General features: G+C 31.5%; 1 protein-coding gene and 1 long non-coding RNA gene across 23 annotated transcripts; one reads left to right on the forward strand and one right to left on the reverse strand.

The window, feature by feature from the left end:
* Positions 1–2,530: 2,530 nt before the first annotated feature.
* On the reverse strand, positions 2,531–24,610 carry LOC105148150 (uncharacterized). 3 transcript variants are annotated; one of them, XR_015546527.1, is made up of 4 exons: positions 23,352–24,610; positions 5,849–6,352; positions 4,009–4,298; positions 2,531–3,471 (listed from the first exon to the last, which is right to left on the reverse strand). It is a non-coding gene; the product is annotated as an uncharacterized LOC105148150 (long non-coding RNA). The 3 variants fall into 3 exon arrangements; XR_015546501.1 differs by having other exon boundaries at positions 2,531–4,298; XR_015546514.1 differs by lacking the exon at positions 5,849–6,352 and having other exon boundaries at positions 2,531–4,298.
* Positions 4,180–22,262, forward strand: snsl (snustorr snarlik). Of its 20 annotated transcripts, none has more exons than XM_087409829.1 (8): positions 9,959–10,891; positions 12,022–12,133; positions 12,790–12,925; positions 14,568–14,646; positions 14,739–14,871; positions 14,939–15,097; positions 20,573–20,659; positions 22,092–22,262. In XM_087409829.1, the coding sequence occupies exons 3-8, from the start codon at positions 12,871–12,873 to the stop codon at positions 22,164–22,166; spliced, it is 588 nt and encodes a 195-aa protein (XP_087265955.1). In that variant the 5' UTR covers positions 9,959–10,891; positions 12,022–12,133; positions 12,790–12,870; the 3' UTR covers positions 22,167–22,262. The 20 variants fall into 20 exon arrangements, 19 of the variants coding, with proteins under 19 accessions (XP_087266539.1, XP_087266493.1, XP_087266444.1 ...); XM_087409913.1 differs by having other exon boundaries at positions 9,959–10,595; XM_087410134.1 differs by having other exon boundaries at positions 9,959–10,529.
* Positions 24,611–24,794: the final 184 nt, after the last annotated feature.

Consider the following 24,794-nt stretch of genomic DNA (forward strand, 5'->3'; position numbering starts at 1 on the left):
GTTTTTCTCGAAACTATGTTTTTCAAATTGGCTCCCATGATATCTCGAAAACCAATCGAGTCGGGCATGTGCATACATCTTTAGCACATATATGGCTATAGCCCGTACTAGGATCAAGTCGAAATATATATTTTTGTAATTTTTACAATTATTTTGGTGGAAAAAAAGCAAAAATCAAAACTTAATTTTTGTTATAACATTTTTTAAATTTGTTATAACATTTTCAATATTTTTTCTTTGTTCTAGTACCTGTTATAGCCAGATTTATACTAATTAAGAATTTCTTTGATTTTTTTGTTTCAGATGAGCAAAAGAGCTGGGAGCCATAGACCTAATTTTATTTTTCACTACGTTACTTAATATTTTATACAACGCATTTTAACAATTATTTTTTAACAAAAAACTTCTGTTTTTCAAATATGTGCAAATATGTAGAGAAAAATCCTGTCCTAAAAAAACTTTATCTTATATTTTTAAAAAATTCGCAAAAATAGCATAAAAATTCGACTTCTAGAATACTCCCTTAAGCTATTGCATGAACCAATCAGAGAGCCATATTAGTATCTTAAGATATTGCTTGAAATTAAGAAACTATGGATTCCGGCCTATGTTGTCTATGGTTATAAGTGGCGTGACAAATAAAGTATTAGGTGTTGGAATTAATTCGTAGCGTTTTTTAATGAAAGAATGTTATTTATTTCACATGAGCATTAAAAAATACATTAATGAAAGTACTTCCCATCACTTGTAAAACGCTACGAATTAATTCCAACACCTAATACAAGACTCATAACTCTGAGGACCTAAGCCGATAAGTGAAAAAGATTGAAATATAATTAAAATTAATTAATAAAATTAGTTATCTAAGGTTTAGGCACTGTTGATAAAAAATAAATTAAAAAAAGATTCTATATTATTCTATATTTTTTCTAATTTTGTTCAAATAGTTTTACATAAAAGACGTTTTTTTAATGTTAAAGAAATGTTTCTTCAAACGTTAAATAAACGATTTTTAAACGTTAAAGAAATGTTTCTTCAAACGTTACAATAAACATTTTTTTTTATTAAAAAAAGGAGACTCAAGCGAGGGAGTAATCACTTTCGAATTCCGATACAATCAGAAGTCCGATGAAGTTCGACGAAGTCCGAGGAATTCCTCGAAGTTCGATAATCCGGTGAAGTCCGGTGAAGTCTTGAAGTCCGAAGTCCGAGTGTACACCTATTTTTTGAGTGGTTACCCCCTCGGATTTAACCCATTATTTTTAATGATTTAAAAAATGTTTTTAAAAATATTTTTTAAATATTTTTTAAAACATTTTTGAAATCATTGTCTACTGATTGAATAATCTCGAAAAATAAACATCTCATCTTGTTTTCGTTCGATGAAGATACAGCTCTTGATTTACTATCGTATGTTCTATATTATTTCATTAAGCTATACATGTAGTTTTAATATTTTATCCAAATTATGCAAATATTTGTAATTTTGGGTAGGCCCTGGTGAGGCACCTCAAATTTTCGTCATTTTACTTAAAAACCATTTTAAAGCAGAAAACCAGCAAACGAGAATGAATTGAAATGAATTCAAATGAATTTAGATTTTCAGAAATATTGATTCACGAATGTTAAAATGAATGCTTTTCAATCCTGAATGCATTTTTATTCATTCATAGGAATTGGAGCATATCTCTATGCTTTTCAATCTAAAAATAATATTAGCTTTTTCTGTGCACAATACACACATTGTGAATAGTGTTCAATTCAAAATTTTGAATAGGAAATGCAGTTTTTCAATCCAATTGCATCCAATTGAATCTAATTGAATCCAATTAAATCCAAAAAAAAGTATTCACTATTTAAAATACGCATTCGGATAGAAAAAAATTTCAATCCATTTTAATCTATTCTCGTTTGCAGGGTTTTGAAGACATTTTAACATCATGATGATTTTTTGTTCTATGTAAATATGGCCCGGTCTCACAAACTTCGATTGAGCTTGATCAATTAAGTGTCAACCGTGGTCAATTCTACTGAACAACAAATGGTCCATTTCAATATAATAATCGATCGATAAAATTAATCGGAGTTGATGAGATCGATCCTATGTTTTTCAATTTATTGCATATGATAGATTTTAGAAATATTTCATATTGCAAAATCCTTTCAAAATTATTGCACATGAAATTAATGGAAGGTTGAAACATTTTTGAACATTTTCCGCAATAATCGATGCTATATAGGAAGATATCAGTGTGTGTAATACGAATTCTATAATCCCATAACAAATTTTTTTATAATACTTTATCATTTTTACCTAACGTATTAAATATCATCACGTCTTTTATTAATAAACCCATTTTTATAACCGAATATAGATGTTTAAACAAGTTAAGTTCCTTCATAAATGTAGTACATACACAAGGATAAACGGGATAAATTTTCAAAACGTCCATAAAATAATTTGCATCGATTGCAAGGTTTCGTGGGATTGATAATGAGGGAATTTGGAATTGATATAAAAATAAACATAGCGGTAACATGGAGGTAATATTAAGTGTGATTCGTTGAAACACTCGGTTATTACTCAACACATTTTGAACTATAATTATTCTATTGATTGAGAAGGTACCAAGATTCAAGATATAGGAAGTAATTATAATAAAAAGAAAATTTCTGAAATGTTACATATTAAAGAGCAAACAGAGAGTAGCAATTCACAAAGAAATACAGAGAGACTTAATGAGTCTCATTCTTCTTTATTAGTCTTATAATTAGTAGCAATAATAAATATCGAGCTCTTTGGTCTGTCCTTATAGCGTTATTTTTCTTATTTAAATTTGTCGTTGCTAACATCTAGATATGATGGCTTTATAATTCATACGTAAATTTTATTGTTAATCTCCATTTTAATCTATTTTAATTTTTTAATTGATTTACTACAAATTTGTCTCTGTTGTAATATATAAATGACATACAAAAATATTTTATTGACTTTAACGATCGATATTTGCTAAACAACGAAGGATTCGAGGACCACCCAGACAACACGCATGTCCAAAAACGAGATATAAGATATTCTTAATTTAAATTTAATTCTTAATTTAATTCTTAAATTTAATTTCTCAGATGTAATTTAAATTAAAGTTAAATTAAGAATATATTGTATTCATAACATCTAACTTTGATCGATTATTGGCGTTCTCTCTCATATTAATGTATATTATTTATATGATCATATTCTTAAATTTTTTTTATTAAAGAATTTTGAGTTTAAATGCATCATATAACATTTTATAATACAATTAAAAATACATGTTCAAAAAACTAACCAAAAAATAACAAAGTAAATATAGGAATAAATTTTGAGTTTGTATTGCATATCTGGAAAATATCCGATATCCAGATCGGATATTCGGTATCACATTCTTTTTAGATATCCAATATCCAGTAATTTTACGATTCGGTGCATCCCTAATAGATATTGTAAAATTAATAATTTATAATCATGTATTTTATACTTTATTCTAGTAGTATATTTTAACATAAAAATCTTGCAAACAATTAATTTTTTGATAAATATTTATATCCTAATACTTTTATACACAATGCATAATAGTTAAAGTGAGACACTCTTTATAAGTGGGAAAACAACTGAATTGTACTACATTCTATTATTATATGTATGTACGATTTATGACATACGCTAATCTACGTTTATCTCGACTATTACTCGAAGTAGAAAGTTTTCATTATGTAGAATCATATTGAACGTATATTATTTAAGTTGTCATTTCCCAGTGTAATTCTCTAATAGTTATTATTTAAAATGTATCCGTAACTCGCACATCGTGAAACGATATCCTTGTCTTGCCGTTTATTAATAATAAATTAACGAGGCCACGATTCAGTGACTATTTATTGTGGTAGCATTAATCTTTAAATTATGATCGTGTGTGAAATTTGTGTGCACAAAAAAAAGATTTTAGTTATAAAAGCGAATATTGATACTTAGTTTGACTGCTGGTGACCTCAATTCTAAATCCCGCAGGCTGTCCTTTCACTTTAAAAGTTTCAATGAGTATTCTTTCTCGCACCAGCTTAATACTGAAGACATACTTCATAAAAGAAACCTCAGTTCGTTTCTAGAACGTCGATTAGTGAGTCGTCCGTTGTCGGTGTTTTTAAGTTTCACTTTCATGTAAGTTCTAGAACAGAGCGTCCGTCATGTTTTCTTCATGTCATGACGTATTCTCGTTACTTATTTGACATAGTTAAATGGTGTTTTGTTGAGGAAGCAGCTATAAAAAATAAGAAATAATATGGAAATAATATATTAGGTGTTGGAATTAATTCGTAGCGTTGTTTAATGAAAGAATGTTATTTATTTCACATGAGCATTAAAAAATACATTAATGAAAGTACTTCCCATCACTTGTAAAACGCTACGAATTAATTCCAACACCTAATAATAATATAATATGAGTATATGTTAATGTGTGTGCGTGCTCGTGTGTGTGCGTGAAACAATAAGTGTGTGTGTGTGTGTGCGCGCGCGCACACACACACACACACACACACACACATAGACAGAATAAATAATATTAAAAATTAATAGGAAATAATTTAATGTGGAGATGTATACTGCGTTTTCTTAAGAGAACACTGGATATTGTATTTACATAGCACACACCCAAGTAGCACACAAAGCGTTAAAAAAGTATATATAAGCGGTTTTTTTATTTTAGAGACGCTGCTTGGACATGCAACCTCATTTAAATTCCATTTTCGCACCATTGCAACTGAATTTAGTAAACAAATTGATCAATATAAGAAATATATTTAATTCTTTAATGCATATAATTCCATATGTGTATATGTACATGTCTGTTCTTTCTTCATGTTTTTACTATGCGTAAATCTGGTATCTTTATATTTTTAAGAGACATATATTATATTTCTTATGTGAAGTTATATACATTTTAATTCTGCATGTTATGCGTTGAAACAGTTTTTTGAACTTAAAACGCATTCATGAGCGGAAACAGAAATATCACTTATTAAATTACAATGTAAAAGCAATTTAATAATTTTTTGATGCTAATAAGCATCTTTTTTAACAATATGTCATATGTTAATGAAATTTAAAAACTATGAATAATTTATTGCGAAAAATATTACCTCGGCCGGAAATCGAACCCAAATCTCCCGCTTGTTGGATTCTGCTTATGAATGCGATTTAAGTCCGGAAAAATATTTTGACGCGTGGTATGCAGAATTGGAATATATAAATTCACACAAAAAGTATAATGTATATATTTAAGCTACTAAGATCTATTTCGAATAAGATTCTTTTTATTTAAAACGTAAGCTTTATTAAGACATAGAACTAAAGAATTTTTTAAAGAACAGCCAAAAGAACAGCCAAAGTACAAATTTCAAGCTTTAAAATGCTTTTTTTATTTTTTTATCTGCGATGATTTTTCATCAAGTTTTATGATTGAAAATTGTGCAATTTTGAGCGTGTCAAAAGTATTATCCATTTTTTTTTAGCAATGTATATCTATCATTCTTATTTCTCTTCACAAGTCTTTGTAAATATATTTTATAAGTTACTGTGTCATTTTATGTTTTTTTCTAAACATTGCGGGTCTAAACATCGCCGTGTTTTCATCCATTGCTAATACCAGCTTTTCCAGAACGTTACCATTCACTTCATCAGAGAAATACACTAATACTGAGTTGCTTCTCCGGAAAATTCCCTTTATGTAGAAGGGCGAGGATATGATAAGGAAAGAGGGGGAAGGAATTCTTGGCTTGTCAAGAGAATAGTTTTTCATTTCCTACTTACATTATAATCTGAAACTCTATTCAAATTGCCTAGATGTTTCTGTATTTTTAAAGCCTCTTTGTATTTCCTCGGAAAATATGACATCGTTATAGCTATAGTAGCCATTTTATTCGAATAATTATTTTCGAATAATATTTAATGTCCTCAACGCTGTTTTGCCAATGCTGATTGAATGACATGTTCCAGCCTGACATGAACAGCCCGTTGATGTTCCTTCATGCGCATGTTGACCATTCTTTCGGTTTCACCGATGTATACTTTCCCGCAAGAATAAGTAAGTATATTTTGTACTCCACTGAATAGAAGTCTTTGAGCTTGAGGATTTCTCAAGATTTGTTCGATCTTCTTTGGAAGCTTGAAAATGGTTCGGATGTTGTGTTTGTTCAAAATCCTGCCGAGATTCGGTCTGTTGTTATTTTTACACATGAAAGAGAGGCTTCTTCCTGTTCCTTGTTATGTGTCTTGTTCTTTTTTCTGTTCTACATCCTTCTTGTATTTGTTCCGCTGTAAAGTTTGTTTCAAATAATTAAGTTCTGTTTGTAGATGTACTTTATCAGAGATACTGAATGCTCTATGCACAAGTGAGTGTATTGTCGACTGTTTTTGTGCTAAGTGGTGGTGTGATTCGGTATGTAAGTATCGGTCAGTGTGTGTTGGTTTCTTGTACATATAATGATCCAGGATATTGTCAGCCTTGTTTGCGGCAAGCAAACAGAACAATCAGAACAATGAAGAACATTTAGAAAGGAATCGAATATTGGGATGTTGAGAAAGTTTAAGAATTTATGAAATTCATCACTACCATTGATGTTCCTTCGTGCGCACATTGATCTTCAGATTACGAATGTGTCGTCTATATACGAAACTAAACTTCCGGTTTATTGGTCACCTTACGAAGGACCTCTTTCTCGAAGTATTCCATGAAGATGTTCCCTGATACCAAAGTACAGGGTTGGCCATATTCGACGGAAAGATGTTTTTTTTTTCAATCATGGGAAACGTCGTTACTCGATCTAACATCTCTGTCAAAAGTTGTTGCCAGATCTTTCCGTCGAATATGGCCAACCCTGTATTAGCAATTTGCGCAAATTGGCAGCAAACGATCAGATTTTGATTACAAAACTATAGCCATCTGTGTCTTTAGCTATGTATAGATTTGTCAACACAGCCTGCTGACATGTTTTGCCAGCAGTTTGCTGATAATGTCTGATAGTACAAACTCTGTGTACAATTTATTGCCTTTTTGCAATCAAAAATTGGCAGTAAGCTTTGCTCAAAATCTGTCTCCGCAGGTTTTACTATCAGAGTTTGCAATTACAGAAGAGATGGGAGTTCATAGTCGCTCCAGTCTGTCTTTCGTAGAATTCGGTCGTTGTAGGAAACCATGTAGTTATTAGGAAATGCTCAATTATTGGGTCATCTAAAAAGTATCCGCGGTACTTTGTCACTAAATATATGATCATCAACACACATCTAGTGACAAAAAACGGTGGATACTTTTTAGATGACCCAATAAAAGGAAGATATTATTGGGAATATGTAAGGTTTTAATTATATCTAAAATTTCTTTTATTGGAATGTTTATGAAAAATGACTCTACATTGAAACTCACCAATATATCTTCAGGATGCAGACGAAGTTTTTGGATTTTCCGTATGAAATCCATCGAATTGGTGATATGTGATTCAATCCTCCCTATCAGAGGTTGTAATCGCGAGCTAAGAGCGTGAGAGGTTATATGTCCGAGATTTTATGGTGCTGACAATTGGTCTGAGAGGGATATTGAATTTATATTGTATATTATTGTATATTGTATATTGAATTTATATTGTAATTTATTTTGGCAGACCATATAGTGGAAGAGAATTCGTGTTTCAATATTGCTTTGCTGAGGAGTCCGTTTTTTTTTTATTAAAATGCTAATTTTCCTGTTTGTCTATCAAGCCTTGTATATATTTTTTTCGAAACGAGAGTCTCCATCTTCGTTCTGTAGTCTAATCATCTGTAAATAACTCAACCATTTGAAACAAATCTTACAGCAGTACGGATACAATAGAAGAATGTGGACAGGATAATCAGCAAACATAACGAGACAAAGAACAACTCAGATAACAACCACAGAAAGAATTAAACAAAAGAAGCTTCTCTATTCTTTCTCTATTCTTTTTTTGTATAAAAGGAATAATAGACCGAATCTCGGCAGGATTTTGAACAAACACAACATCCGAACCATTTTCAAGCTTTCAAAGAAAATCGAGCAAATCTTAAGAAATCCTCGAAATTAAAGCTCTCCACTCATTAGAGTACTCAAAATATCTTACTCTTGCGGGAAAGTATATATCGATGAAACCGAAAGAATAGTCAACGTGCGCATGAAGGATCATCAACGGGATGTCAAGGGCTGAAATATATCATACAATCAGTATTGGCAGAACACAGCGTTGAGACATTAAATACTATTCGATAAAACAGTTACTATAGCTACAATGATGTCATATTTTCTGAGGAAGTACAGAGAGGCTACAGAAATATAGAAACATAACAAACAATTTTAATAGGGTCTCAGATTATAATGTAAATATGGAAGATTGCTCTCTAGACAAGTCAAGGAAATTCCCCTCCCCCTTTCTTGACATACCATCGTCCTTCTCTACGTCTATAGAGGGAGTTCTCCGGAGGAGCAACTCAGTATCAGTGCACTCCTCGCTCTGATAAATTGAAGGCGAGGTTTATGAAACGTTGGCATTAGCAATGGATGAAAATATGGCAAATCACGGGTTATCTTTCTATGGTATCTTTGAAAATAATATCTATAAACCTTAAAAGCTCCATTTCTAAACATTATTTGTAAATTTTTCATGAGTCATACATCCTACGCCTATGATTATATTTACCTATATTTATACATATATTTCAGCCCTTGGGGTATACGGTAAAAATGCAAAAATTTAAAAGATTTTTCTTAATGCGAAAAATAAGTATTTCAGATTTTTAATATTTTTTTATAGTAATAGACAGTGCAAAGTTTTTTTATCGGTACAGTTCATTTATCTTAAACATATAATAAATGACATTTGATTAAATTAAATTTATATTAGATGCGAAGCATATTATCTGTGATAAAAAAGTATTATAATAGCTTATTTAAACTGCATGCTTTGAACATATCGAGGAAACATTTTTTTTTTAGATTGATAAAATTCTAATCTCTGTTTAAAATTTAACTTAATTACTTTTCTTAATTCAGAAATAAATATAATGCTTGTTTTGAAATTAACGCTTAGTTTAACAATACTAGATGGGGTGAAAAGTAACCTCCTTGACCGCCAGAATGCGCCACTACTGCAAAAAAGTTTATGGTGCCTTGTAGTCCGTTCATATTTAGGCAGACATGCCAAGTGGCAGTGCGATACTGCCCTTAGTTTTGTTTTGAGAGCTGATTGTTGTTGACGTGTTTGCGAAAACGATTTTCGTTCTCTCATAAAACATTATTTTTTGAGAGGCAAAACGGCGAAGGAAACAAAAGAAAAGTTGGATAAATATTATGTGGCTAATACTCCGTCAGATTACACCGTCAAATATTGGTTTCGAGAGTTTCGTGGTGGCCGCAACTCCACTACCGATGAAGTCCGCAGCGGCAGGCCCTCCGATGCGGTTACCGAGGAAAATGTCAAAAAAATACATGAAATGGTGTTGGCTGACCGGAAAGTGAAGGTGCGCGAGCTAGCAGATGCTACAAAGATTAGTACTGAGCGAACACGCCATATTTTGGGCGAGATTCTGCATAAGAAAAAAATGTTTTTCATTCCCAAGGAGGTTACTTTTCACCCCACCTAGTAAACGCTTAACTGAGAAAAAATACTTCCGGCAATTTTTAATATATTGAATTTTGCTGAGCAAAGAATTTGCATAAAATTTTGTTTTCGGAACGAAATTTCATTATGGAAGTATTTTGGTGATGAATATATGTCAAAAACAAGGACAATTTTCGAGATATAAAATGTTCAAAGAAGCCACAAGCTCGTTGAAGACGAGGATCTCTCTAAAAGACTTTTCACTTCAACAGAACAACACATTCAAAGAAATTAAGAAGTAATGCTCAGTGATCGATGATTTTTTTTTGACAATTCAAAATATATTTGAACATATTAAAATATCATTCGGTTCATGTTAATAAATTTTGAAATGCAATTTGAGCGTTGCATCTCGAAGTTTCAAAAACACAGAATATTATTTTATCTTGTTCATAATGTTGCGATATAATTTTAGTTTGGAAAATTTAAATTTTTAACATCATTAATAAATAAATAACAAGCCCTTTTTTACTTTTTAACATCATAAAATGTTCTCTGAAACTAATATTAAAAAGCACAAAGAATGCCACATAAAATTATTGGATTTTGATCCTCGGTGAAATTGGCTGAAACTTTATGTTACAGTTCTTGATTCATTAATCAAAAGTGTAGATACAAAGCTTGAAAATGACTAGTTTTGTTATAGCCATTTAAAATTTTATTTTGTTAATGCATCAAATCAAATTTCTGTAATAAATCAAGAGATTTTAGATAACAATATGCCATCCACTTTCATCACCCTCACCCTCATTCCCTCCCTCTCTTCCCACTCCCATATACGCTTGCGCACTTATTTTTATATAAAAAAAAGGTGCATAAAAGTCGAAGTAAATCTTTTTTTTATTACGCTTTTGTGCGTGCGTGTGTGCGTGTGCGTGTGGTTGCGCATATGTGTATGTATCAATAGTACATTTATGATTTTAGTTTTTCGCCCATTCTCATAATTATCCAAAATGAATGACGTGGACGTGATAGACGTTTCATTCCTTTGGAGTTGATTTTCGTGAGCCCCCTTGCTTCTCACGTTTGAGATCCACAAAAAAAATAAAGAAAAGAGGAAAAAGAATTCTCTATCCTGTGTTGTTATGGCACTTCAGCAAGCATCCGATATTTTTGCACACGGTGCTTCACGCACGGAAACAACATTCGAGTTGTGATTCGTGATAATCAAGCACTTTGAACGTGAGAGGTTAGGGAATTCAAACGATATGTGTGAGAGAACTAAAATCTAGCAGAATCTAACTACATGATTATAAAATATTTACTTCGATTTTTATGCCACTTTTTCATAAAATTGCGCGCGCGGGCGTGTGTGTGTGGGGGGGGGGGGAGGATAGAGTGAGAGTGAGGATGAGAGTGAATGGCGTATTGTTATCTAAAATCTCTTGATTTTGAGACATTAAGGCTCCTGAATAGTTACTGCGGCCAGTTAGAGTCGTGACATCAGAAGTGAGAAAATGACACTTAATTTAGGCTTTGTGCCTATGGTAATTTATGTTGCATGCCATTTGTAAATAAATACAATTTGTCTAAATAACGAGATCGCTTAAAAACATAAAAATCGACGAAAACTGTTCTTTTCTCCCTTGACAATCGTAAAAGGCACATAAAACAAGTTATCTCGGGCAGAAACACACGGTCTGACACCTATTGAAACGAGTGAAAAATACGCTTCTACATATAAAATTTCAAGATAATTTTACTTTTCGTCGATAATTATGACTTTGATAAGTACGAAACAAATCACATTTTCATAATTAAGCAAATAATAACGAAATGGCATGCAACACAAATTTCGTCAGAACATCACTTTTTCACACCTATAAATTCAGCCATTTATCGTAGCGAGGCGCTGTAAGCACGAGCCCATGTACAGTGCAGTGTACATACATACATGTGCTCGCTTTCGGCGTGTCGAAAGCGCATGTACTCGCTTTCGGCGTGTCGAAAGCACATGTACAGCCGGTCACGGAAACGTTGCAACACTCGCAACTTTCTCTGTATGTATTGCGAATATTGCAACTTTTTTTTTCGATGGATTTCGAATGCAGTCTACTCACCGAGCGATTGGTTTTTATTTATGGATCCATGAATAAGAACCAATCGCTCGGTGAGCAAGTTGCATTACAAAATCCATTGAAAAATGTATTGCAATCTTTCTGTGACCAGCTGTACATGGGCTCGTGCTTGTGTGTGTGTGTGTGTGTGTGTGTGTGTGTGTGTGTGTGTGTGTGTGTGTGTGTGTGTGTGTGTGTGTGTGCGCATGTGGATACCAGTTTTATCAGGCCGCCGTCTGATTCTGTATTGCCATCGACACAGAGTTCTTAGCTGAGTACTCAGGAGCCGTAAAATAAATAAAATAAAATTTTAAACGGCTATAATAAAAAAAACTAGTCATTTTCAAGCTTTGTGCCTATGGACATTTTTATCAGTAAGTCAAGAACTATAACATACTAAAGTTTCAGCCAATAACTTCAAATCCGGCCAAAATCCTATGATTTTATAAAGTCTTTTATATTTATTAAATTGAAATTATGTTGCGATATAATAATAATAATAATTCGACGAATTAGAATTATGTCAAGGCATAATAAAAATTGTTTTTATTTTAATTTAGATACAATTTCAATATTAAATTATGTCAATATTAATTGTGTCAGAGACAAAAATTTGGAATTATTATTATGTCGGGACATAATTTTAATTTGTAGAATTATTATTATGATTGACATTAGTTCTGGCTCAGTAAATTCTACTTAACTTTCAAAGTATAATATCAGCCTATAAAAGTGCTATTTAAATATTGTTATTCAAAAAGAATATATATCTTTATTTTTTTAATTATAATAAAATAAAAAATTATTTTATAAAAAATATTTTTTAAATTTTATTCTATTCTTATTTATTATTTTTCTCAATTTAAGATTAAAATTATTCATGAATGTATTATAATAAAATTTTTATAAGCAATAATTGAAAAAATTATTATAAAATAAATTTTACAGTACAATAGATCAATGTTACCTTAGATAATTACAAAATCATACCCAATTGTCCTAAAAATTAATTTTTATTTATCATGTTTAGTTATATATAGAACAGCCATTGAAATTAAACGCACTTGAATACGAATAATCGGTGTGTGTACGCAGAGATTTCCTCTTTAAAATGATCGTGAAGACCCTGGTTTCACAGTTGCTGCTTTTGTTAGTCTTTTATGACCGTAAGTATATTATTTGTTTCATGCAATATTCCCGAATAGCACGTAATACTGCGTAAATATTGAATAATATATTGTGTTACGTCCAAGAATCCCAGGATTGTTTAAAAGAGTTTTGAAGTAAGGAGAGAGCCACATAGGAATGTAATTCAGATCCTTCTTGTGATCAACATTCTGGATCATCTATTATACGAGGTGTGGCTATTAAATAACGAGACTGACACTGTAAAACATTTTATTTTGATTTCATACATATTTACTTATTATCATCTTCAATATACACCCCTCCTCTATCCCTACAACGCACCATGCGAATCTTCCATTGTTTGAAACAGTGCTGAAAGTCTTCTTCTGTCAGCTCCTTCAGGACGCGTGCCGCTTTCTCTTTCACAGCTTCAACGGACTCAAATCTTGTTCCTTTTAATGCAGATTTCACTTTAGGAAACAGATAGAAGTCGCACGGCGAATAAGGCGGATGATCTAACACTGGGATGCTGTACTTGGCTAGAAACCTCTTGACAGACAATGCGGAATGAGCCGGCGCATTGTCTTGATGGAGAATCATTTAAAATTGTTATGTAAAATTTGCCGTACACATTCTTTGTCAATTCCTACAGTTTCATCAATCGCACGAATACTTAACCGACGGTCGGATCGAACCAGATTACTGATTGTTTCGATATTGTCTTCCGTTTTTGACGTGGAAGGGCGACCCGGGCGTGAATCATCTTCAACGTCTTCTCGGCCGTCTTGGAACGCTTAAACCACTCAAAAACACGTGCACGCGATAAACATTCATGGCCATACACTTCTTTCAATAAATTATAAGTTTCAGTAGCGGTTTTTCCAAGTTTCACGTGAAATTTCACAACAATTCGTTGCTCTATTGTTACACTTATCATTTTTCCGGCGAAACAAAAAAACAACTCTAATGCGAAAGAAGGCTATGGCTATATGAATTTGTTTACAGAAGCGAGAGGTACTGCATTCGAAAGAGAAGGCTTCACGCTAAACAGCTGTCGGTCGCTGGCGTTTGGCGCATGCGTAACTTCTTCTGTAGCAGTGTCAGTCTCATTATTTAATAGCTACACCTCGTAAATCGAACTTGTGTAAAATCCCAGATATACATAAGTCAACGTACATACTATACGCAGGATTGAATAGTAACTAATTAATAAGTTAAAAGTTAAATAAAAAAATAGAAAATTGAAAATTAACTTTAATTTAATTTAGTTAATTTTAAACGAATTAATTTTTAATTTAATTTAATTAGCAACAAGATAAAAATGAACTCTTGATTTAATAGCAAATTAATATTCAAATAGACAATTAAGAGTAATAACTGCACAGTAAAAAAATTCGTGTAATTTCTATTATTTAACAATTATATTTGTGGATTACTTAATTTAAATTAAAACAAAATCAGACGTTTCAACTCTATTTAAGCCATCTTCAGCGATGTAAAATAATTTGTTAATCAGTACAAAGCAGCGGCAATAAGTTAACAGAGTGTTTTTGTTATCAAATATCATGAAGAAAATTTGAAGTAGATTATTAAGACTTTTTTATATAATAATTATCTCATCAAGCGTTTATTTTTGACACAATTAACGATTAAAAATTGATATAAAAATAAAATTCACAGATGTAACAAGCCTGATTATACCAGAAGAGCTTCCAACAATCCTAAGTTTGATATATTCCAATATATCGCCTATCAAAAAAGTTAAGTATATTATAAGTTAAGAATATAACTTTATCTTATTATATAATCCTTGTTAACTTATATCGATGTTTATGTGATTATGAAATCTACAGGAACCGATTCCAGATTTGGTGTGGGTTTTCGATTAGGTGAACACGCGGATTTTCAAATTCTTATTGAACTAGGACCACAGACTGAGACAGATCCAATAGGTGTATCCAATGATGCCAAAAGGCGACGAGATGTAAGAATTTGCATAATTTGTACACTAAACCATTACACATTTATTAAAAAATTTTTTTGATAAATAGGCGATGATAAATGCTGCGATGAAGGGAGAGCTAGGACCATTAGCACAAGCGGTGGCTAAATATCAAATAAACCGTGAAATCCAAAAAGAAATGGATGAACTCAAAATAATAGAAGAGAAGCTTAAAAAGATTAAAACGGAGAATACAAAGGCTCAAGATGTAAGTAAGAAATTTATACAAAATGAATCAAAGAAAATTTAAAGGATAAAAAGCTAAGAAAGTTTTTTCAATTAATTTTTATTACATCAAAATATAGAACATAATATGCATTTACATATCATCTTATTAAGTTCATCAATATGAATCGCGTTGATTGGCAGATGACGAATTGTGTTATAGATTGTGACTGGGCAGACACTATTGTATAACCTCATTAATGTCATGTAGTAAATATGAAACATTGAAGTCACGAATTATGCATGTTATAATATGATTTTAATTTGTACGGATTAGTAACACTGTTGAAGTAGTAAGTCCATAAGTTCGTCCATAAGTGCATACCATACACTTATGGACGTACTACTTTAACAGTAGTAGGCCCATTCTACAATCAGTTGTATGTCGATGTCGGCTGTCGCTAGTCGTTTGTCGTATATTGTATATCGCACATGAATATGACTTGCTATTCTACAATTGAGTCGTTGATCGAAGTCGGAAGGTCGGTACAAATGTGAAGAATGGATATTGAAACATTGAATACATATTCAAATTTATTATTAATTTGGACGCAAATTATATGATTATAAAATAATCCGATTCCACTTGCTTGACGACTACTATGCATTGATTTAATTAATTTTATAATATTGAAAAGGATCAAAACGATGATCGAAATGCGTATTATTCAAGTTATTAAATTTGAATAAATTTATATACACAAATTCATCCAGTGTCAGTTCTTATAAGCATTTCTTAAGTTTGATACAAAAGAATTAAATTACAAAATATTTTTATATTAAATAATATTAATTTAACAAAAGAAAACCCACAGAGGAAACCCATAATCGAAACGCATAATCTTTATATAGAAGCACCCGTGGAAGTCTCAAGAATATTATCAAATACCTCTACGGGGAGAATATCCTTAAAGTAAACACTTTCAGCAAACTCAGGTCTTCCCTAGCCAAGAAACTATCAAACTTGGCATTCCAAAATGCTGTAGGGATAATAATATCATCCCAAAGTTCTTACAACTCAAGGATCACCCAGGAACTCACAAATCCAAAAACATTCTTCATAAAACCAGCCTCCTCATCAAAGAACGCACCCATTTCACTAAGTTACAAATAGTCCAGATTTCTCATAAAATCTTTAAACTCCACTTGTTCCTATCTATCACGTTGCAACATGATATCTGGCAAACCCTAGATTGTATTACATACGAACAAGCCATGAAGACCCACACACAATCCTCTGAAAGACAGAAACAGAAATACATAAACCTTGTCCCTCACAAAAATCCACAACTCTCTCTACTTAACGTCAAGAACCTATCCAACAAAAACCTGTCTCAAGACACTATATCTGCGCTTGTCAAAAGCCCTAATTTCGCAGTGGCACCTAGAAAGATTCCAAAGAAATTATTAGCCAAATAGAGTCAACTATCTACCGACTCCTCAGAACAAGCAGATAATATCCGCAGACAGATAACCAATATCCTTTCCAAAGCTAAACCCCCTCCACCAAACATCACTAAACAAGAGCGATTGCCCCTCCAAGACCTGAACAAGAACACAGACATCATCGTGCTTCCAGCCGACAAAGGCAACACGACAGTAGTCGTGAACACATTAGAACATCAGATAAGAACCTTCTCTCGGACAAAGCAAAAATTTTGACAATACAAAAAGTTTGACATAGATTCAACTAATACAATTGCGTAGAACATCAAGATTCTGGTGAAAAAAGCAACATTCTTAGTAAAATCAAATCATTAAAACCTACAAATCCTCTCCCATCAAAACTATAAGGACTATCAAAAGATATAATATAAAGATATAATAACTATAAGACTATACAAATCAAACAGACTCCCCTCAGACTATGTGGACATCAATGAGATTATATAATGATGTATAATAGTGCTCGCAAAGATCTGCATATTTCGAACTGATTCCAGCAAGCGACCCCCACTATCGATCGAGGCTCGGGCGGCCGAGCCGCCATGCTCACGTGACGCTCTGGCTTAGGAGCGTTTCTATATCAGAAATATAGTGGGAGCGCATCTTCCGCCAAATTATTGTTGAAACATGTTTTTTTTATTAAATAATTTATTTCTATTAACATAAAATTTTTTATTGTTAATTTATTCATTATTTTTTTAATAATATACTTATATCTTAACGTAGTTTTCTAATACATTACATAATTATGATAACATTTCAACAATAGAGCATTTCGACAATAGCTTTCAACATCACCCGCGGTATTGTAAGAAGCATTTTGTTTTTTAATGTGTTTTCCCCAGTAGACCTATTCCAAAAACAAGAATCAAATACTCGAATGTGACTTGGCAGGAAAGCAAAATTATATATGATCAGTAAACGAATGGAATTAATGAACAAACAGAAATTAGATTAAAATAAAAATAAAATAAGAAAAATAAAAAAATTTGTTAGAATACTAAAGATGACTGAATAAAAAGTCGTATATTATTACAGTCTTAATGAATTGATAAATTATAATTTCGCTATAACTAGCGTAGGCTTTTTATGCTCCTTTCTCAAATTAAGTTTGATTTAGATAGTCGAGAAGCCGTTATTCGATTTGTGTAAAAATTAATTTTTAGCCAAAATAAATTCTTTTAAATCTTATTCAACTCCTTGCTTGTTCCATTTCATTTTATTTACTGGGATATGCAATAAATTATACAAAATTCCTATAGTATAGTATTGGGTCATCTAAAAAGTATCCGCGGTACTTTGTCACTAGATATATGACCATCAACACACATCTAGTGACAAAAAACCGCGGATACTTTTTAGATGACCCAATATTTTCATAATAACACTCCAGTTATATTCTTCCGAAATTCACGTTACATGTGCGCAAAATTCGTAACCTGCAAGATTCATGTAACATGCGTGTAAGAGTCATGCTTATAAGATTCATGTAATATGGATGTAAGCATGGTATAAGAATATAAAGTATTGGGTCATCTAAAAAGTATCCGCGGTTTTTTGTCACTAGATGTGTGTTGATGGTCATATATTGGGTCATCTAAAAAGTATCCGTGGTACTTTGTCACTAGATATATGACCATCAACACACATCTAGTGACAAAAAACCGCGGATACTTTTTAGATGACCCAATATCTAGTGACAAAATATCAGCGGTACTTTGTCATTAGATATATGACCATCAACACACATCTAGTGACAAAAAACCGCGGATACTTTTTAGACGACCCAATATTTCATTACGTATAATGGCAGAAAAGTACTAGAATAAAAGTACCAGAAATTTATTCAAAATTTAGCATCAGATACAAATGCAGTATTGGTAAAAATATATACATAACAATGTAAAAATAAAATTAAAATTTGAAAAAGTACAAAAGCTCGTGAATAAAATAATGAAATATAAAACAAAATAATGTTATCATTAATAAAATTAATGACAATAATGTTAATAAATGTAATTTGATACTTAAGATCGGCTAAATGTAGGATTTATGTACGACTTTTACAATTTTGAACACAACACGTGCATTTCTACAAACCAAATAGAATATGCTAATTAATTATTTAAAAAAAAGATTGATAAATTACAATAAAGGAAATAGTTTATGAATGAATAAGAAGCACGGTTTTTTACAAATATCGTTATTTTCTAAGACCCGGTTGCGCCAATGTTACTTCGATTTTAAACCCTTTTCGTTTTAAAGCGAAAGAGGGACAAAGACAGAGAGAGTTTCAAGCCTTGCTTAAAATCAAAGTAATATTGGTGCAATCGGATCTAACTGTTGTTGCTACGTAAAACTTAAAGGACTTCGCTCTTAATCTCTCATCGACCATCCTTCTCGAACTGAACAAACTTCTTAAAAGAATAATGCAATCAAGGAGGACGCGCACGATAGACTTTTGATCACTTCTAACCTAATGTATGTATTGGGTCATCTAAAAAGTATCCGTGGTACTTTGTCACTAGATATATGACCATCAACACACATCTAGTGACAAAAAACCGCGGATACTTTTTAGATGACCCAATATATACATAGCAACTATGGTAGCAGCCATGTTATTTTTTATAATTTTAGACAAAAATGTGATTGGTTTAGAAGCAGCCGCCATTTTGGATTACTGCGCATCCTCGGCAACAAAATACCTTATATTCTTAGGATGTGATTACATGTAACGTGGTATACGGTATGCGGTACAGAAACTAACTTAATTAAGTAACTATAGGAACCGCGCGGACCGTGCCGCTTGCTTCTTTTTCCTTCTATTACATATAGCGCGGTAAGAGGCACGGGCTAGTAATAAGTAAACTTTAATATGAATTTTTAAAAATATATCAACTTATTTCTATGCACATTTCATCAATACTTACTTATTTTTTCAATGGATTTACTTAATAATTGCATTTAAACCAATTAATTCTATTAAAAAGTGTTTATAGTAACGTGAATTTGTCACTGGCTCGTGCCGCTTATCGCGCTACATGTAATAGAAGAGAAAGCAGTCTCCAAGAGACGGCAATAAATCGTATGTCATATGCCAAAGCTTGTGCGTTACTTATGTCTACAACTTAAGTCTCTAAGTAAATGTTATGACAATTCTTGTGTTCAGATCCTTATCCTAAACCTAAAATCCGGTTGCACTAACGGTACAACTTTTATTATTTTGATTTTAAGCGACGCTTAAAACTCTTTCTGTTTTTGTCTCTTTTTGGTTTTAAAACGAGACAGATAAAATTTTAAGTCTTACTTAAAGTCAAAGTGACATTGGTGCAACTGGTCCTAAATCAAACAACAAGATTCAGTTGGATAATGTTGAATTAAAAATCTTTTATATAATCTTTTATATATAATATAGCAGACTATATAACAAGTATAATATAGTAGAATATGCTCAGAATGCATAAATTCTGCTAAATTAAAATATTATGATCCAAAGCAATAGTACGCAAGTTTGCAAATTCGGCGAAGCTTTCAAAATATACTATTTTATGTAAACAATGAAATAGGGTTGCTCAAATAGGGAATTAACCGGGCACAAAAGTATATGAGTCTCCAAGTTTATTTATTTCTAAACGAATTCATATTTTTGAACACTTCTATGATTTTCTTGACAAAATTATATCCTTTAAAAAAAAAAGTATTACAAAATTAAGGAAATACTATATATGTTACTTATGCTATAGTAGTTCCCTAGCTTTTTGTATACATTTCTTTTCAAAAATAGAAACCCAGTTTCGACTATTATGTATTCAAATGCAAGCATCAAGCAAAATATTTTTTTTACACCAATGCACGTATCGCCTCGCTGATTGTTACTTTCACTGCTTGATACTTGATGGTTGCATCTAAATGCACTTTTATTGTGTACTCACATTATATGATCTTAATAAATCGTTTATTATTGTTTATACACGCTGCTTGAAAAATGCGTTATGTCTCTACATATCAGTTATTGCAAAAAATATTACTAAAGCTTCGATGGTCTAAAGGTTTAGGACGCTCGCACGGAATGTTAGAGATCCGGCTTCAAGCCGAGGTAATATTTTTTCGCAATTAAATTTACAGATTTTCAGCACATCAACATATCTCTAATAGAATGCCTAATCGGATTGCTCTAATAGGATTGAGCATCAAATTATTAAATTGCTTGTCAATTTAATTTGTGATATTACTACAGTAGTAATATCACTTCAATTGTATTTCTAATATTCGTTTTCTCTTGGCTGCACTATCGCTCACTAGTGCAACATTCATTCGGTGTATCGTGTTTCCATGGCTACGGTGTAGTGCTAATTTTATGCATGAAGTGGGATTTTGCTACACCATCTCAAAGGGACGGTGTGACATTTAAAATTTGAAAATGGAAATCAAGCGGGAATAGGGTTTTAGCGCAATAATAATGTAGTATACACCACTCTAGTGTAGCTGAGTGTAGCGCTTACACGCAATTGGTGCGATGCGAGGACTGCACCCAAGAGAAAACGCTATAAGTCCGGAAAATCAATTTGATGCGCAGTTCAAATGACTGTATGTATATATGGCTGTTTTTTTTTTAGGAGACACACTTAACACAAATCGACACATGTTACTTTCCATTTACAATTTTGTTCAAACTCAATCGACACACTTCGCCTCTGCTGTAAAAGAGTTAGAGTTTGATGAATTTAAGAGTTTAAGTGCATTTGATAAATTTAATTTAATATCAAGACGCATGTAAATCAGTTTCTCATTTTGTTCTGTTCTTTGACTATCTTTGATTAAAATGTTTTAAAAGATTAGATATTAAAAGTTCGCACACACATTGCATATATATCGCGTTCCATTTAAATGTGGTAAACTGTGTTCGAGTGTATTAAACTGTGTCGATTTGTGCCTTCTAATAGGAAAATAGCCCACATTATAAAGTCACGTGAAAATTATTTAAGCAAGATCCAGCTTCGACTTTATATAAGTACAATTAAATATTTTTTCTCTTTTGTTTTTTTCCTGTTAGCTTTTTAATTTTGAAGTTAAAAAAAATATTTTAGAAAAGTAAATGTTTAAACAATAGCATTTTACAAAACAATTTGATATTTTTTCGAAAAATCATCATACCAATTTTTTTCAAATAGCATTTTGAAGCTTAAAAAGTCTATTTTAAAATAATCAAAATTTTGTCCGATGATGTTTCATCAAACCACTTCAAAATAAGATTAAAAAATCGCAAAAAATCGCAAAAAATATCAATTTTTAATTTAACATAATTTAGGAACAAAATGTTATAGAAAAAGAATCAAACGCAAATTTAAAGTTCCTTTTTTTGCACCTCAAAATGCATAATCGAAAACTTAACGATTTTTTTTTCATTGATATATTATAGTTAACTTTTCGTTAAATGCGACAAATATTAGCATGTCAAAATATTTATGACGCTATTGTATATGTAATATAAATTGAAAATTTATTAAAAAAAGTTATGTGTTTAACAGAAATTTAAAAAAGAAGAAACTCCACATATGGTGACGTATACATCGATGAAGAAACTGCAGCAACATGTATTGTAGCGGATGAAACAGAGTTATTCTATGACTTTTAAATGCATAATAGGGTATTCAACTTATGTTACGCAAATGTTCTTAAATATATATATACACACAAAATTCTGATAATTATTTCTTTCCAAGCTTATTTTACTGTTGTGGTAAAATTTATTCATTAATATAACAATACTTTAAAAGCAAAATCGATTGATAATGAATCACGTGCATAATAATCAAATGTTGATCGACAATCTTGATATATAATGTTTTATTATTCTTAAATCAAATTTCTTGTTTGTTAATTCGAATTACATTTTTTTTACAGTTTATCTTTTTTTTTGTATTTTTTAAAGTTTAATCCATTTGATATATTATTTAATGCATGTTAGTGCAAACTAAACATCAAATGCACATTAAAATATGTACATATTAGAATTCTATTTTTGAATTATATTCCTTACATGCTTTGTTTAAAAAATTTATCTTTTTTGTGCTTCTAAGTTTATTGTTCATGCATTGTACACGTATAAAAATATAAAATATATTTAAAGAAAATAAAGATAAATATTTCTTTTACTTTTGCGTATTATTTATTATATCCTATAAACAATTTTATATACATACAATTATATACAATTATATACAATTTAATACAATTAAACATATTAATTTATACATTACAATGAATTAAAGTAAAATGTTTTAAGTGCATTGTAATTTAAAATGGCAAAAAAACATGTTAAAAGCAGTTTCAATTGAATAATAATATGTATACGTGTTTAAATATAACACATTTCCCTGGTGAAAATAAAACGAAGCGAGTTTCAATAAAGTGTTAATTGGAATGTAAAGGAAGTGTAAAGGGGGAGTATAATTCCTCCTGTAAGGAAACAGTGGCGGATACAGGAGGTGGAGAGAGCTATCGCCTCCTCCAGAGTTCTTCAAATAGAATGTTAGAAAAAAACAGATTAGAATTTATTATATAAAATTTGTTTTTAAATTCGTATTACGTCAATATGTATATAAAAATATATCTAGCTATAATAAAATGCTGAGTATCGAATATGTATATTGACTTGTAGCGGGAATAATTTTGTGCAGGTATATTGTGATTAAATGTAGGTATTCCTATTCGCCATTTTGATTCTACTTGATTGTATAGTACGATTAGTGACAAAAATAAATATTAATTAAGAAGAGCTTGCTCACCTCAAATTTTGATAAAAATACACTGAATCGATGTGTTTTTGCATAAAAGTAAAAATTTGACAAGAAAAAAATGTCGCTCTGCTCCACAAACCGAGATAATCCTATAAAATCGACGACTATTTGGATTAGGAAATCTGATGAAAAGTAAAAAATTTCTCTATTAACTTTAATGTTAAAACTTTAAAATTTTCACCTTTCACTTTCCATCCTAGGGATAAATGTATACTTTATCATGTGAATATTTTATGGTATACAAATATAACAGTCTACACAATATATTCTCCGAAAAAAATTTGATTTAATTTTTTAGTAAAACATAATTTTATTAACCCTTTGCCATATTTTTCTCTTATAAATTAAAAAATTAAGCTTTGTACATACGACGTACCACGGCTCTTACTCGTGATACTCATGTTTGGCCCGATTTCTTTACTACGAGTTTCACACAATATTGTAGGCGAAAGGATTAATTATATTTTACGAGAAGGAGGGTCTAGCTAACCTAATCTAACTTGCAATTTCAACTTGCTGAAGACAGCCAACATTCCTGGTTGGAAATCGACGCATGCGCACTAAAAATTGGGAACCACATCAAAAGTTCAGTGTTCATACTGTATGTACTTATACTGTGATGAGACTTTGACCGCACCCTTAACTGAATTGACTTTCAACTGTCTTTTCCTAAGTGGCGGAAGCCATTAAAATAAAGAAGAAGAAATCAAATAGCATATTTGAAATGTTAACTCATATTGACTAGTTGATTTATTCTTTTTAACTGTATTTTCTGGAATTCTGTATAAATTAAAGGGCCGTGGCACACAAAAAACTTAAGGTAGTAAGAAGTAAACAGTAGGGAAATCAACATGTTGGATTGGCTACTGCTTACGTTATGGCTTTACTGTGGCCTAGTTTACACCAAGCCAACCATTCGATCTGGATCAGAATGCAAGAACCAACCAACTGCAGTCAAGCATTCTCTTCTCCTACAGTCTCTCCTACAGTCAAATGGCAAGGGAATGCTCGACTGCAGTTGATTGGTTCTTACATTCCGACTAGGATTGGGGCTGCCGCACATAAAATTTCTGTAACAGTAACCTTAAGGCGTGAATTTAAGCCGATGAGCCAATCAGGATATTGCTTCAGATCTGCGTACTCTTATGGAAACAGTAAACTTATCCATAAGGCGATTTTCAATCGATTGAAATTCACCTTATTGCGAGGTTATGGATAAGTTTACTGTTATTTCCATTTCCATTTTCATTTTAGATTACGTAATCTAAAACAGTATTCTGATTGGTTCGACTTAAGTTTATACCTTACGCATACTGTTATGGATTTTGTGTGCGGCAGCCCTGAATCCTCGGTGTAAATTAGGCTTGTGATTGATTAATTCGCATACTGCTTACGTTTTACTGCTTAAGTTTTTATGTGCCATGGCTCTAC

This window comes from Acromyrmex echinatior, chromosome 1 (genome assembly GCF_024713525.1).
Source record: "Acromyrmex echinatior isolate Ae372 chromosome 1, ASM2471352v2, whole genome shotgun sequence".
Taxonomy (NCBI): Eukaryota; Metazoa; Arthropoda; class Insecta; order Hymenoptera; family Formicidae; genus Acromyrmex; species Acromyrmex echinatior.

What these genes read in the sequence shown, in the direction of transcription:
- snsl (XM_087409784.1), top strand. Translation starts at nt 13,877, where the DNA reads ATGAATTTGTTTACAGAAGCGAGAGGTACTGCATTCGAAAGAGAAGGC. An exon ending in GTAACTTCTTCTGTAGCAGT is followed by an intron (nt 13,987 to 14,567) that starts GTCAGTCTCATT and finishes TAAAATTCACAG; the next exon opens with ATGTAACAAGCCTGATTATA. An exon ending in AGATCCGGCTTCAAGCCGAG is followed by an intron (nt 20,660 to 22,091) that starts GTAATATTTTTT and finishes TGTGTTTAACAG; the next exon opens with AAATTTAAAAAAGAAGAAAC.